This window comes from Carassius auratus, linkage group LG45M (genome assembly GCF_003368295.1).
Source record: "Carassius auratus strain Wakin linkage group LG45M, ASM336829v1, whole genome shotgun sequence".
Classification (NCBI taxonomy): domain Eukaryota; kingdom Metazoa; phylum Chordata; class Actinopteri; order Cypriniformes; family Cyprinidae; genus Carassius; species Carassius auratus.
The window spans coordinates 732512-748369 of record NC_039299.1 but is presented as its reverse complement, the minus strand read 5'-3'; the positions used below and the strand labels follow the sequence as shown (position 1 = coordinate 748369).

Below are 15858 nucleotides of genomic sequence, written 5' to 3'. Positions count from 1 at the left end.
TGATGTTTTTATCAGCTGTTTGGACTCTGATTCTGACGGCACCCATTCACTGCAGAGCATCCATTGATGAGCAAGTGATGTGATGCTACATTTCTTCTTATCAGTACTTTAACTTGTATTATTCTTGGAGATTTAGATGATATTCTAAATGAAATGTTCACTAACAACCTCTAGTTCTTGTGATCTCTCTATCTGTCGGTGTATCTTTGAGTTGCCTGTCGCTCTGTTCTCTGTTGGATTGTTTCTTCTGTTGCTTGTAACTGATGAACTGATGACTTTATCTCCGTAAGCTCCAGTGTAGGTTGGAGGTGCTTAAAGATGATCGCCGTGGCCATAGGACCTTCAGTTCTCGAGTAACTATCCCAGAACAATCAGCCCTTCACATGCCAAACTCTGTCTTCTTCCACTTATTTGCAATTATGTCTTTCTTTTAGCATTTCCTTATCCTTATCTTCCTTATGCTTCTTTTTTTTTTTTTTTTTTTTTTGAATGTGATAAGATAAATTATTAAATTATGATATGTATGAAGATTTCATTTCAAAACTAGGGTGCTTAAAAGTACTGAACTTTATTTTAAAATCTTTTTCCTTTTTGAGTCATTGTCGCTGCCATCATTCTTATGATATTGTGATTTCTCATTGTATGAGTAGAGAACAAATTTGTGTTTTATTGTATATTTTAAATCAATGCAAGTAATACAATGCAAGGAAAAAAATAGCTTTTTTTAACTATTACTACATAGAATAATACACTTAAAATACTTAGGCCTAAATTAAAGATTTGTGTATTTAATTGTGTATTTAAATTTGTTTTACAACAGTTTTAAAATAAACTAATAAGCTGAATGTGATGCTTAATTGTCAGTCGTACATGAAAGTGTTACGATTTCTGCACTCAATATAAATAAATAAATAAATCAGGTCACAGATTTGTATTAAATTAAATTAAATTAAATTAAATTAAATTAAATTAAATTAAATTAAATTAAATTAAATTAAATTAAATTAAATTAAATTAAATTTGTATTTTATTTTACATAAATACAATTCAGTCATACATAAATTAAAATGGTTATATATCTAAATTAAATAAATGAAAAAATCAGGTCATAGTTTTTTTTGTAAGTACATAAATACATTTTAAGTTTAGTCTGTTTCTGTACTCAAATAAATCTGTTTATTTTATTTTTTATTATATTTTTATTTTCATGCAATTAAATGTATAATGTTATTAAGCTTAAAAACATGAATATGGAAAGTTAGTTAAAATAAATGGAATTGAAACAAATTTTATTTATAAATTATAAATATATAAACCTGTGTATTTAAATTGCATTTAGTTTATTAGCACTATTACAGAAATCTGAACTGTTTCATTTATACGTTTATTATATACTAAAACTGTAATGCAAATGGATTTAAAAATTACAAATAAAAATCTTAGATTTATGTATTTGATTTAGGCCTAATTATTTTTTTGAGCGTATTATCTGACATAAAGATTATTATGGCATGAAAAGCCACTAAATAGTGATTCTTTCTTTAAAAAGTGCCTGTTATTAAACCTGTGCAATTCAAAGCTACAAAAAAAAAAAAAAAAGAGTCAGATTCCCTAAATGAATCCCCTGCATGTTTGTTTGTTCCCGTTTCCAGAAGCTACTGTGTTTTAGGGCTTTTGCTGACATCATCATCTTGATTGATTTATTATTTGCTCACTGCTCTTCTGTGCGTCTCTCCGTGGTGTTTCATGAGCTCTGTGCTGTTCAGAGTCTCGCTCTCGTAATTGTCTTTCTCTCCTCCTCCAGTTGTTCAGCTTCTCCTCGGGCATCTGTAGTTCTTCAGGAACATTTCACTCCATCTCTCTCTCACTGAAGTGCTCTTTTCCTGCCACTGATTATAGGGTGCTTTTCACAAGTACAGTCTTCACAAACTACCGCTCCAGTCAAGGGTTGAGCAACATGTTGAGGTTACAAAAAGGACAACAGGAGAAAAATAGTGTTATTAAAAAAGAAAAATGTCTAAATGAAGAGGAGAGGAAGTTTCATGTCATGGGAGTAGGGTACATTCCTGCAAGATGATACAAAGTTTTTGGTCTCTTTCTTTCATTGGATAAAATGGGAAGCAAACTGGTTTCAGATTTGAGGTTTAGATCAGATTATGTTTAGTTTGGACAAGGTCAGAGGTCAGTCACACTACTGATACAATACTGGTTAAAAATTTGGGGTCAGTTATGAAAAATATTTGTATTCAGCAAGGATGCATTAAATTGCTCAAAAGTGACAGTAACGTTGTAAACAAATGCTGTTCTATTGAACTTTTTGTTCATCAAAGAATCCTAAAATACATAATGTATAACGAAAAATTCGTTCCACAAAAAATATGACGTTGCACAATTTTTTTCAACTTCAAAAATAATTAAAAATGCTTCTTGATCATCAGATCATCATATTAGAATGATTTCTGAAAGATCATGTGACACTGAAGACTGGAGGAATGATGCTGGAAATTCAGCTTTGCAACACAGAAATAAAATAGATTTTAAATTATATTCAAATAGCTACCAGCTATTTTATATTGTAATAATATTTCTCTGTTTTCACTGCATTTCTGATCAAATAAATGCAGCTTTGGTGCGCAGAAGAGTCTTTTTTCAAAAACATAAAAAAAATCTTACCGACATCAATCTTTTGAACAGTAGTGAATCTCTCTGTTTCTACTCATTACATCCCATAATTCCCGGCTCCATGTTCGTCTCTGAGTTCCATTGCTTTTTGTTTTCTGGGGTTCAGTGGCAAACTTCTATAAAAGCTCCATGAAAACACACAAATGAAATATTAACAGGTATTTCTCTTTCATCCCTTGTTTTCTTTCTTCAGGTGCAGTCGCGATGCAGCAGCAAAGAAAACATCTTACGAGCAAGTATGTTTCTTCATGAAATTGACATGCATGTGATATGAAATATCAATGCTCTCCCAATCTGTGTAAATGACTTTTCCATTTGGTCCCTTGTATCACAAAACAGATACATGTGTATAACTATTTCCACTTAATATTAAATATATATTCTTTGCACTAAATTTAAATAGTAGTTAATAGTAAATAGTATTTGCTCCTCAGTATATTTAATTATTATTAATTATAGTGCGCAATAATAATATCATATTCAGTGTAGGCAAGGCAAGTTTATTTATAGAGCACATTTTCTACACATTCAATGTTCAAATCCAAAGTGCTTTACATAAAAGAAAGTAAAATAATTATGAAGAAAAATAATCACAAGAATAAAACAAGCAATTTAAAATACTTAAAAAAAAATACTTATTTAAAATGAATTAACCAAAACTATGAAAAAAAATTATTTGAACTACAATGTTAACTAAAATAAAAAATATATTTAAAAAATTTAATTTAACTTAAAAAATGAAATTGAAAAAAAAAATCTAAATGACAAAAACAGCTAAATTATTATAATTTTAAGTAAAATTTAAATTAAATGGAAAATTTAAAAATAAAAACTAAATTCAAAATATTAATAAAAAATGAAAGTATTATCTTTATTAGATACATTAAATACATTTTTATTAATTATTTAAGAGCACAAACTATTTGCAATTAGATACAATTTTAAAAAGATTACATGGACACTCCATAAATATTATGTAAAAGAAACTTCATTCAGTTTCAGTATTTTTCAATGCTGTTTATTATCATACAATTATGTGACAAAATGCAGCTTATGTTGGCATCTCAAGATATCAGCATCAGACACAGAAAACCCCACATCGGTTGAGCATCACGTGTATAAATGAAATGTTGAGGTTAAAGTGTGTGTGTGTGTGTGTGTGTGTAGGTCATAGTGCGGTGGACATCACCAAAGTGGCTCGGAGACACCGTATGTCTACGTTTCCTCTCACCTCTATGGATAAAGCCTTCATCACTGTGCTGGAGATGACCGCAGTTCTGGGCACTGAGATCATTAACTACAGAGGTACAACACATTCTGCATTGAGTCTGTGATTTCTCTTTTAGTGAGATATTCTTATAAAGTATGTTTTGGATGCTGTGTGCGTGTGTGTGTGTGTGTGTGTGTGTGTGTGTGTGCAGATCCAGAGGAACATTTCATATCTCATGTTTGGTTTTTATAGAATAGAAAGAATAAATGTAGAGCATCAACTTCACCTCAGATGTTTCACCTAAAATTTCACATGATAAAAAATTATAATAATGGGGCTAAAGCTTTTTTCTGCCACAAGAAAAAAAAAATTATCTCACAATTCAGAGTTTTTTTTCTCGCAATTAATAAACTTGGAATTGTACGAGAAAAACTCTGAATTGTAAAATAAAAGTTGCAATTACTTTTTTCATGTCAGGAGAAAAACTAAATTAGAATTTTCTCTGATTTTCGAGAAAAAAAATCTTCAGAATTGCAAGATTTAAACACAGAATAATGAGCCTAAAAATTTATTTAAATAAATGATGATTCATAAGAATCGATGAGTCTATACCTGTTAGTTGCAAGAAATAAACATGCAATTCTGTGAAAAAAGGCAAGATTGTTCGAGAATTGAAATTCTGATTTAAAAAAAAAAGTTAATGAAATTAAAAAGTGCCAATTACCGTTTTTATTGTTTATTCCATGGTCTAAAAAATGCATGTTATTTGCTAATAAATCTTGTTGTTCTCATAGACGGCATGGGTCGAGTTCTGGCTCAGGACGTTTACGCCAAAGACAACCTGCCTCCGTTCCCTGCCTCTGTTAAAGACGGCTACGCTGTAAGAGGTGAGAGCATGACTCCACGATGACAGACCTGGTTAACTCACGCTCTAGTGCTCGCGTCAGCGCTGCATATTGAAGAAATGACTCATGTCTACTGGAGAGCGCCGCTCAGAACGCCTCTCAGGGGATGAATGTCAAATACTTCATTTCTTATGGACTTGGTGCGCGATGGGAGTTTCCTGCTTAGAAATGTCATAACAAGAACTTGTGCAGAGTAAACTTCAGCACATGGGGATTTTGCATTAATTGCATATTTATGAGCTCATGAGTATTTACTGACAGTCTGTCTGTAACAGATCTCCCTGATGTTCCAAGAACATTCAAAATAACATTTTAATACCATGTCTCGATTCTGATTTACTGGCAGGTATGCTTTAAAAAAGGTTAAATGCACAGGTAGATCCAAATCACTGTTCTGTATTAATGCACTGCTCTCATTGACACACACACACACAGAGAGAGATCAGAGATTACATAAACTTATTGTATCATTCCCTTAATGTTTTGGCTTAAGTGTTTTTTTTGTTGTTGTTGTTTTCACATAAAAAAAATGACATTTTGAATATTCTGAGAACACGTCCATAACTTAATCTGAACATCATCAAAGCATTCTTAGAATGTTCGTCTTAATGCTTTAGCTAATGTAAGTAGTTGTTTCAAAACATCAGAGAACATTCAAAAGTAACATTCCCATAATGTTTACAGAATGAATAAAATGTAACATTCTTTAAAGCTGCGGTAGGGAACTTTTGACGCTCTAGCGGTTAATAAATAGAACTGCTTGCGGAAGAACATTGTAGCCGGAACTACTTCTCTCTGTTTATGTCTATGAAGAATCACAAAGGTACTGGGTTACTCCGCCGCGGTACCCCCGAAGCAATCTAAAATAGTCCGAATATAAACACTTATTATAGATGCAACCTAGTGATTCAGGACAAGCTAAAAACACGGTTTGGAAAATGGATTCATGGTGTACTCATTTATTATATACATTTTTCTACATTTTGAACACAAACAAAGTTAGGGACCGCTGCTCTGATTGGTTGTTTCTTACAGGGAGTGATGGAGTTTCTGCAAATGGCAATAGGACACTGGGAGGAGCCAGAGGAGCTTGATTTTTTCACAGATTATCTGTCTCATATTCTACTGTCAGGACATAATGACAGGTTTAATAAATATGTAAACAAATATATATTTACAAAAGTTAACTACTGCAGCTTTAAATGTTTTAGCTGATGTGTTACTACTTGCTTCAAAACGTTCAAAAACATTGAAACATTTTTTTTCCTTAATGTTTTAGGTTACATTCAAAATAAGATTGTATCAAGTCCATAACTTAATGGGAACGTTATCAAAACATTTTTAGAATCTGTTTTTGCTACAGTGTTGTCTCTGTGTCCTGACAGCGGCTGATGGTCATGGTGACAGATTTATTATCGGCGAGTCTCAGGCTGGAGAGCAGGTGAGAAAAGAAAAGATATCTTTTGATAAACCCACCTTCAGATGTGAGGAATATGATCCGTGTGTGTGTGTTTCCAGCCCACACACACCGTGATGCCGGGTCAGGTGATGCGGGTGACCACAGGCGCTCCTATTCCATGCGGCGCAGACGCTGTGGTTCAAGTAGAAGACACCGAACTCCTGCGAGAGTCTGAAGACGTGAGTTACAGCCTGCTGATTCTTTAATCAAACATAAAAATACATGATATGATCATTTGAATTTATTTATATACATTAACTTTCAAAAGTCTTGGCCAGTTAAGATTTTTCAAATGTCTCTTCTGTTCACTAAGGCTGCATTTAATTGATCCAAAATACAATAAAAATTGTGAAATATTATTGTGATGTAAAATAGCTGTTTTCTATGTGAATATATATTAAGCAGTAATTTATTTCTGTGATGCTCCGCTGTATTTTCAACATCATTCCTCCAGTCTTCAGTGTCACATGATCTTCAGAAATCATTCTGATATGCAGATTTACTGCTCAAGAAACATTTCTGATTATTATCAATGTTGAACACAAAACATATTTTTGTGGAAACTGTGATGCATTTTATTTTTCAGGATTTTTGTTTGTATTGAACACTCAAAATAACAGCATTTATTTGAATCAAACCTTTTGTAACATTTTTAATGTCTTCGGTGTCGCTTTTGATGGATTTAATGCATCCTTGATAGATTAAAAAAAATATATATATATATATAAAATTTATATTATTAAAATAAAATTATTATTATTATTATATATTTATTAATTTTTTTATAAATTTTTTTACTTATATTAATCTATTTTTGACAAGTATACAAAATTGCTGAAATGTAATGCACTTAATTTACTCAAATTCTACCAAAATTATTTGAAGTTACCTGTCCAGGTAGATGTTATTCACTGATGATGATATGAATGAATGAATTTCCACCTCAGCTGTCAATTATTATCCGTCTCTTCTTATCTAAACTGATTTTCCAGGGCACAGAAGAGCTCGAGGTGAGGATTCTGGTTCAAGTTCGTCCAGGTCAAGACATCAGGTGAGCGCCTGTGAGCGTATCTCAGCGTGACTGTGTGTGTCTCGGATGCGTCTGAACGAGTGTGTCCCGTCTTCTGCAGGCCCATCGGTCACGACATTAAGCGTGGTGAATGCGTGCTGGCCAAAGGCACTCACATGGGCCCGTCTGAGATCGGGCTGCTGGCCACGGTGGGCGTCACAGAGGTGGAAGTGCAGAAGTTTCCAGTCGTGGCTGTGATGTCTACAGGCAACGAGGTGCCACTACAACACACACACTGCTTTTCAGACCTCCACTGATTCTCCTAGACAGCCTCCTGCTTTCTCACACTGCAAAAAACATATTTTCTTATTAGTATTTTTGTCTTGCTTCAGGTAAAAATATCTAAGCATTCTTAAATATAGATACGTTTACCTGAGAAGTAAGACTTCTTGAGAAATTAAGGGCTAGATTTACTAACAGCCTGGGCCAATGCATCTATTGACATTTCAATAATTTTAGTACTGTCAGGATTTACAGGAAGACATGCAATGAAGCACTGAAAAGGCATGGACTCAGTAATTTCTGAATATGCATTTATAAAAGTTGGCTATTCTTTGCACTCATCAAATTACTGGTATTTGCACCATTATTTAAAGGCTAAAAAAGCAGGTCTAATTTGTGTTGCTCTTAGATTGTGTCGTCTGTGTGACATTCCTATTTACACAGTAAACTTCTGTTTGAATGTACAAAAATTAAAGGGTTTGTTTAAGTTTCACTGAAGGAAAAAATAGATTAATGTTTTGCCTTCATTAAATAACCAGAAAATATAAAGTGCACAACACAGAATTTCGAAAGAAAAAAAAGAAAAAGAAAGAAAAATGTAAATTTCATAGGGCCCTGTTATTATCTACAAATGAATAAATGAAGTTTTTATGAATTCAACGAATTAGATAAATCACAGAATTAGGGCCATAATGTGCCGTTTCTTATCACACAAGCACACTTCACATTTGATTGAAATAATCCTTCATTTCCATCAGTTTAATTTAAATGTGTAATTATAATAAACCAAAAATAAATTAATTTTAAAGTTTATAATTAGACAGCCTTGCATTGTGTACAGTTGCTTAGAGGAAGTGAGCACAGAGCACCACCTAGTGTCCAAAACATACTCTAAATACTTATAACTGGTGTAAGCGCTCTAAAACATGAAAGAAATCAAATTATGAAAAATCAAAAAATTATGAAAATGGACACAACTAAGGAACACGGTCGTGCAGCATCATAACAGTGAAGAAAGAAGAAAGGCACCTCAAGGTTCAAAATGTGAGAAACTGTATAGGGCCCCATTCCCCAAATCACTTAAATCTGCTCTTGATTGTAACAATGCAATGCTTAAAGTTACTCTTTAAGTCTTTTAAGCAATTCCTGAGCAGCAAACTGTTGTGTCTTCAGCTGCTGAACCCAGAGGACGATTTACACCCCGGTAAGATCAGAGACTCCAATCGCTCGACGCTGCTGGCCACCATACAGGAGCACGGATACCCCACCATCAACCTGGGCATCGTGGGAGACAAGTGAGCAGCTTTCACTCTTTATACACCAATATAAAGAGTGATTGTGTGTACAATTTAGATGACATAAAAACAGAACAAAATATTTGTTTGAAATTGAATATTTGTTTAAACCAAACATCACTCTCAGACAAAAAGGTACAAAAGCTGTCACTGGGGTGGTACCTTTTCAAAAGAGACATGTTTTTGTACCTAAAGACTCCATATGGGTAGCTTAAAGGTTTATATTAGTACCTAAAGTGTACATATTAGTTCCTAAAAAGCTACAAACTTGTACCTTTTGAAGAGATTCCGCCCCAGTGACAGCTTTTGTACCTTTTTGTCTGAGAGTGAAAAAATATAAGAGTGCATATAACCAAATCGATCATTATTGGTGTTTTCAGTGTAAAGTTGCTTTTAAAGATGCTATGTAAAAGAAAATGTTAATATTAGTACCTGTTTTTTAAAGGGTACCACCCCGTTCACAGTTTTGTACCTTTTTTGTGTGTAGCTGTACCACTATTAACCCTTTACTTGCCTCATGTTCTGTGATGGTTACAGCCCTGATGACCTGTTGAATGCTCTGAATGAGGGGATCACCCGCGCTGATGTCATCATCACCTCAGGGGGCGTGTCCATGGGCGAAAAGGCACGAGAGCTTTTACATTCGCTCTGTGTATTTAGCTGACAGCTTCATCAAGACAAACTGTGTTTTAGGAAGATGCATGGTAAAGCACAACACTTTGAGTTTAATTGAGTAATCAGTGCTGTATACTGACATCTAGTGGCTGGATGGTAGAACGTCTGTCACGTCAAAGAGATTTAGAAGAGAATACAGTGTACAATCAGGCTTTGGTTCAAAAAATAAATCAATCTTTGTCATACACTGGTTTACCAGATCATGAAGGTGATTGTAAATGGATGTTTTCACAGGATTACCTGAAACAGGTACTTGATATCGACCTTCATGCTCAGATACACTTTGGTCGTGTCTTCATGAAACCAGGGTGAGTTTTTGAAGAAGCAGGTGACATCTGCGTGAAGATTGTACAAGTAATGCAGAATCAGGGTGTTTCCACTTCTGAAACCTCGCTAAATGAAACAAACACTTTAATTCAAACAACGTGAACAATCTAATAAACAATAACCTCCAAAAGCAGATTTGATTGTCAGTGTATTTAATCCATAATATTTTATTTTACTACTATTTTATTAAAATAAAGTGTATTAACATTATTATGTTTTATTTATTTTTATTGTATTTTATTTAAAATTAATAGAATACTAAAATAGAATAGAATAGAATAGAATATTTTAATGCTATTATTATATTATAGTCTTTATCCACTTCAAAAAGCAAACTTGGATATAGTACAACATTTTGTTTTATTTAATCTTAAACGTGTATTTCATTAAAACATGTTTTATTAACATTTATTTTGTTTTATAATTTTTTTGATATGATAAATAAAAATATTAAATGTATTACATTATATTTATTGTAATACTATTTTATTTTTCTATATATATTTAAAATGTAAGTGAAAAACTCCAAAAACCAACCTAGATATCAGTATAGAACAAAAAAAGTATTTTATTTTATTTTTTAATGATTAATTTATTTATTATTAATTATTATTTATTTTTATTTTAATATTTACTTTTTTAAATTAATAATATTATAGAATAGAATAGTTTTAATACCAAAAGTGAGTGTATAATTATGGTTACTTGCAAGCAGAAAATACTGGTTTGTTTGTTTACATAAACTTAAAGTGAACTGTATTCAGACCGTTTCCTAAAATAGTCTCACTTCAGATCACATTAGAGCATTTAGAGCAATCACATGCAGTATAAATCATGCAAACTGCAGACTGCAGATATAAATAAGACTCAGATTGCTCTGAGATTGCACCCCAGTGTGAAAACACCCTGATTTTGTGTGTCAAACGATGAGAATCAGTCCACGCGGGTATTGAGCTCTGGTTTGTCTTCCGTTAGTCTCCCCACAACATTTGCCACTGTTGATATGGATGGGTCTCGAAAACTTATCTTTGCTCTGCCAGGTAGGGACGGTGAGAGAGTTTATTGGTTTGTTCGTTTTTTTCTCAAAACACATACTAGTCTGTAATTTCAACACACAGATTTGGCTACTTTTCATCTATCGGTGAATGATTTCTGCTTCTGTGTCTGTCTGGTGATTCCCAGGTAATCCCGTGTCAGCGGTCGTAACATGTAACCTCTTCGTCATTCCTGCCTTGAGGAAGATGCAGGGAATCTTAGACCCCCGGCCCACCATAATAAAAGCCAGGGTAAGACCACCTTCAACCTTAAAATCATTCCTCCAGTGTTCAGTGTCACACGATCCTTCAGAGATGATTCTAATCTGATGATTTGCTGCTTAAGAAACATTTCTGATTATTATCAATGTTGACAACTGTTGTGCTGCCTGCTACTTTTGTGGAAAGAGTGATACATTTGAATTTTTTCAAGATTCTTTGATGAGCAGAAAGTTCAAAAGAACAGCATTTATTTGAAATAGAAATCTTTTGTAACATTATTACTATCACTTTTGATCAATTTAATGCATCCTCGCTGAATAAAAGTATTAATAAAAAAAAAAAATTCTAATAATTTGCTGAGCGTTCCGTTATATAATTTAGTTTTCTTTGCTGAATAGGAACTGAATATGTTATTTAATTGCAAAAACATTCAAATCTACTGACAGCCTTAATAACGAAATCTTGTTCTGAATTGTTTCAGTTGTCATGTGATGTGAAGCTGGATCCACGTCCAGAGTATCACCGGTGTATTTTGACATGGCACCATCAGGAACCTCTGCCATGGGCACAGAGCACAGGTTACACATCCATCATCATTATGATTATCATCATTACAGAAGTCTCCCTGAACGGACGTGTTATCTTGCCTAGTATACATTGGCGGCTTAATAATGTCTGTCGGTTTCCATTGGCTAATAAACTGTTACATTTCACTCACAAGTGATTGAGTAGGATTAGAATAAGATTAGAATGGATTAGAAACAGCTCATTTATGAGAACATGAAAAAAGCAGAGTTAAATACAACATAAAATGTATATGTCTAAATTAGATTTATCTATATAATTCATTCCCATTTTTTCGACAATGTTTTTTTTTAATTCATGTTTTAAATTACTTTTCATTTTAATATTTTCCTTTTTCATCTTAATTTTATATAAAGTTTTAGTAATTTTGTTGCCTGTTTATATATATATATATATATATATATATATATATATATATATATATATATATATATATATATATATATATATATAATTTTTTTTTCTCAGTGTTTTAGTTATTTTAGTAAATTAAGTTAAAATTAGGTTAAAAGTTAAAGGAAAATTAGAAATTATGGCTAGGCATATACAATCATAAAGAGAGATCGTTAATCGTTGATCATTATATAAAAAGAGCATTGTGGAATTTTCTTGTAATAAAATGAATAAAAACATAATTTCTTAACGTGAGTGATTTACATTTATTAATTTATTTATTATAAAATATATATTTTTTATTTATTTTTTTCCTTTTTTTTTTTGCTTTTTTTTTGCATTTTAGCATTTTTTGCAGATGCATGTTGGTTCCTCTGCCCATAACAGCTCCTGGTTGAAAAACTGAAAACCAGCATGTTGGTAGGAGGCAGTATTTTCATGCTTTTCTCCATCTCGTCTTCCTCTAGGGAACCAGGTTAGCAGCAGACTCATGAGCATGCGCAGCGCTAACGGACTCCTGATGCTACCTCCCAAAACTGAGCAATACGTGGAGCTGCACAAGGGCGAGGTGGTGGACGTCATGGTCATCGGCCGTCTATGATGACAGAAGCGTCCCGACGGACGGAGAGCGACGGTGGTTCACGGTGCATGTTCACATATCATTGACTGTAATATGCAACGGCACAGCTAGTTTTTATTGATTTGGATAACGCTGAAGTATAGTCAACATCTTGATCACAAACCTTGATACATATGAGAAAAAAAATGTATTTAAAAGAAAGAAAAAATATACTTTTAAATTATAAAATATTATTATGAAAAGATTTAATCTGTACTATTATGAATTATTATTATTATTGCATTTTCCTTCTCATTATTATTAATTATTATTATTATTAAGGCAACTTTGTTCTTTTCATTGCAGTTGCTTTGTGTGTTCAATGCTAGATCTTATAGCTGTAGCATTTTAATAGAAACTGTAGGTGCCTGCCAGGAGAGAAAAAAAAATATATATATATATAATTTCCCCCATTTTAATGCAAAAATAAATTAAAAAGACTGCTTCTGTTTTCGGACATGGGGAAGGATCAGGACAACTTGAAATCTGGACTCTGGAGGGTGGCACTTTTTGTCTTACGTGTCATTGACGTGACACTTTTACTTTTTCTCCCATTAGTAGGCATCATTATGACATCACAAAGAGCTTTGCTTGTCGTTTATATCTCGTGAGTCTTGTTTGTGTGCGCAGTGCCAAACGCGTGGGTGCACGAAGGCCGTGTGCGGGGGAACACGGGCCTGGTCACCCAATCCCTGAAGCTTCCTTATAATCACATGACCTGGTGTAGCCCCGCCCCTGTCCCCCCAGGGGGCGGAGTCACAGGCGAGTGTTTTATTTGAATATACTTTAAAAAAGACAAGGAAAAAACAACAGCTTATTTAAGTGCTGACTGCCTTTTTAATCAACTACACAAAAATGTACAGTAAAAAAAAAAAACAATTGAATTGTACAGATAAATGTGACCAGCACTCCTGCGGAATATGACCACGCAACGGTGAGACATTGAACAAATCTGTATAATACCATTTTCTTTAACGATAAGAACCTAATGAGAGAAAATACAATAATAAAATCCTTGATCATTATATAAAAAGAGCATTGTGGAATTTTCTTGTAATAAAATGAATTAAAACATAATTCCTTAAAGTGTGTGTGTGTGTTTTTTTTTTTTTTTTTTGTATTTTATGTTCTATTGATCTCGGTTTTGGACAGCTGTTCTTTAATGGTGTATTTAACAAAAAAGCAGTGATTCCAGTTAACAACATTATTATTTGAAAAATTATGCTTTTTCATTAACTACAACAGCAACATTTTCCACAACATAAAATGGGTAATTGTGTTGAATGACTGAGATTAATGGATATAGGCAATTGAAAAATGTTGTTATAGAACTAATATTATTTACTTATTAAATAAAATTAAATATTACATTTAAAAATATTGCCTTTTTTGGCAATTAAAATTTTTTTTATATACATTTAATATTAATATTTTTATAATTAATGTAATAATATCAGCCATCTACCATACATTCAATGTTTATTTACGTTAACTTAATCTGTAAATTATTATGAATAATAATATTAATATTGTAATATATTGTTGTATGTATTTAATATCATTTTATGTATGTATGTATGTATGTGTATATATATATTTGATTATTTATCTAACTTATTTAATAGTCATAGTTGTAAAGTCTGTAGCTGTGGAATCTATCAGACGGTCAGATGTCGGTCAGACTCGTGGTCTGTCGGGTTTAGAGCAGATTACTGGACTCATGAAGTCACCGCTCATCCACATTAGCCTCAGACGCCTGAGCTGTGGACACTCACATGCCCACTGGACCTGATTGAAAACACCACTTCTTTATTCCCCATCAGTGGCTGAGAGAGACCTGGCGCTCCACGCACACAGTGAGTAAAGGGTTTCACATGATAGTCCGTAGTTTTGTTTGTATTAATACTCATTGACTCTTGTGTGGTTGCTTTGTTTTTGGTTGATGTTGGGCTGCTGTATGTCAGTGCTTGGTCACAGAAAGTCAAAGGTTCAAACCCCACAAGAGCTGATGCATTACCTGTCCAAATTGAGATTATCTGTCAGCTTTGCATTGAAAACGAAGTGAAAATCATCTGTGCGGGACAGAAAGGACTAGAGGGAAAACGTGCAAGGGCTTATTAAGTTTATCTACATCAGTGGCACTTAAAAGGTCTCAGGGGTCAAAAACTGCTGTATTTATGGACGAAACTGTTACAGGTGGTTTAATTTCTTTACATACAATTAAGTTAAAAGCTAAAAAGAGCTGATCAGAGTAAATTTTTTCTTGATTCCTTGCAAAAATTAAGTTTCTGTCAAAATACCATAGTTACTCACAGAAGCTTTATTTCTGTCACAAATATTTATCACGACCGTGGTGCTAGTACCATGTTTGGACAGGTTTATAAACAATTTTCACACAGAAATGGCAAGTAAAATAATTAATTATGAAATTTTAAAGTAGAAAAACATATACATACTCCAATATTCGTTGTTTTATTTATAAAATGGGAAGAAAAAAATTACACTGGCTCTTTTGTTTATGTTTGCAAGGCATGTTTGGTAATGTTGAAGTTATTCATACTGTAGGTTACTCTGTAGATCAACTCTCCTTTAATTAGATGTGAAATAAGAGATAATTTATTATTATTCATTAGTTTGGGAGTTTGTAGCGGGTTCGCGAATCATTTGAGTCAGTTCGGGAGTTCAAAGCGGGTTCGCGAATCATTTGAGTCAGTTCGGTAGTTCAAAGCGGGTTCGCGAATCATTTGAGTCAGTTCGGTAGTTCAAAGCGGGTTCGCGAATCATTTGACTCAGTTCGGGAGTTCGTATTGGGTTCGCGAATCATTTGAATCATTTCGGGAGTTCGTAGCGGGTTCGCGAATCATTTGAGTCAGTTCGGGAGTTCGTAGCGGGTTCGCGAATCATTCAGTCAGTTTGGGGGATCGCAGATCATTTGAATCAGTTAGGGAGTTCGGAGCGGGATCGCGAATCATGAGTCAGTTTGGGGATCGCGAATCATTTTAATCAGTTCGGGAGTTCGGAGCGGCTTCGCGGATCATTTGAATCAATTCGACAGTTCAGAGCATAGACATCATATAGGTAGACGCCCCATCGAACGCTACTGCCTATTGACACGAACGAGCCGTGGAGCCGCCATCTTGAACCGGTCGCCAGCTCCGCTC

General features: G+C 33.5%; 1 protein-coding gene across 3 annotated transcripts in view; it reads left to right on the top strand.

Moving 5' to 3' along the window:
* The window catches only part of LOC113068554 (gephyrin-like), a 1122288-nt gene extending 1108514 nt beyond the window's left edge, over nt 1-13774 (top strand). Inside the window, exons 11-25 of one of the 3 annotated variants that reach the window (XM_026241303.1) lie at nt 291-353; nt 2876-2918; nt 3850-3987; nt 4687-4779; nt 6183-6238; nt 6316-6435; nt 7249-7307; nt 7387-7540; nt 8721-8842; nt 9380-9467; nt 9752-9825; nt 10820-10884; nt 11027-11130; nt 11582-11678; nt 12546-13774. In XM_026241303.1, coding sequence (XP_026097088.1) covers nt 291-353; nt 2876-2918; nt 3850-3987; nt 4687-4779; nt 6183-6238; nt 6316-6435; nt 7249-7307; nt 7387-7540; nt 8721-8842; nt 9380-9467; nt 9752-9825; nt 10820-10884; nt 11027-11130; nt 11582-11678; nt 12546-12679 — 1410 coding nt within the window. In that variant the 3' untranslated portion in view covers nt 12680-13774. Of the gene's footprint in view, nt 1-290; nt 354-2875; nt 2919-3849; nt 3988-4686; nt 4780-6182; nt 6239-6315; nt 6436-7248; nt 7308-7386; nt 7541-8720; nt 8843-9379; nt 9468-9751; nt 9826-10819; nt 10894-11026; nt 11131-11581; nt 11679-12545 lie in introns of all 3 variants that reach the window. The other 2 variants (XM_026241302.1, XM_026241304.1) reach the window with 2 other exon arrangements.
* The last annotated feature ends 2084 nt before the right edge of the window (nt 13775-15858 follow it).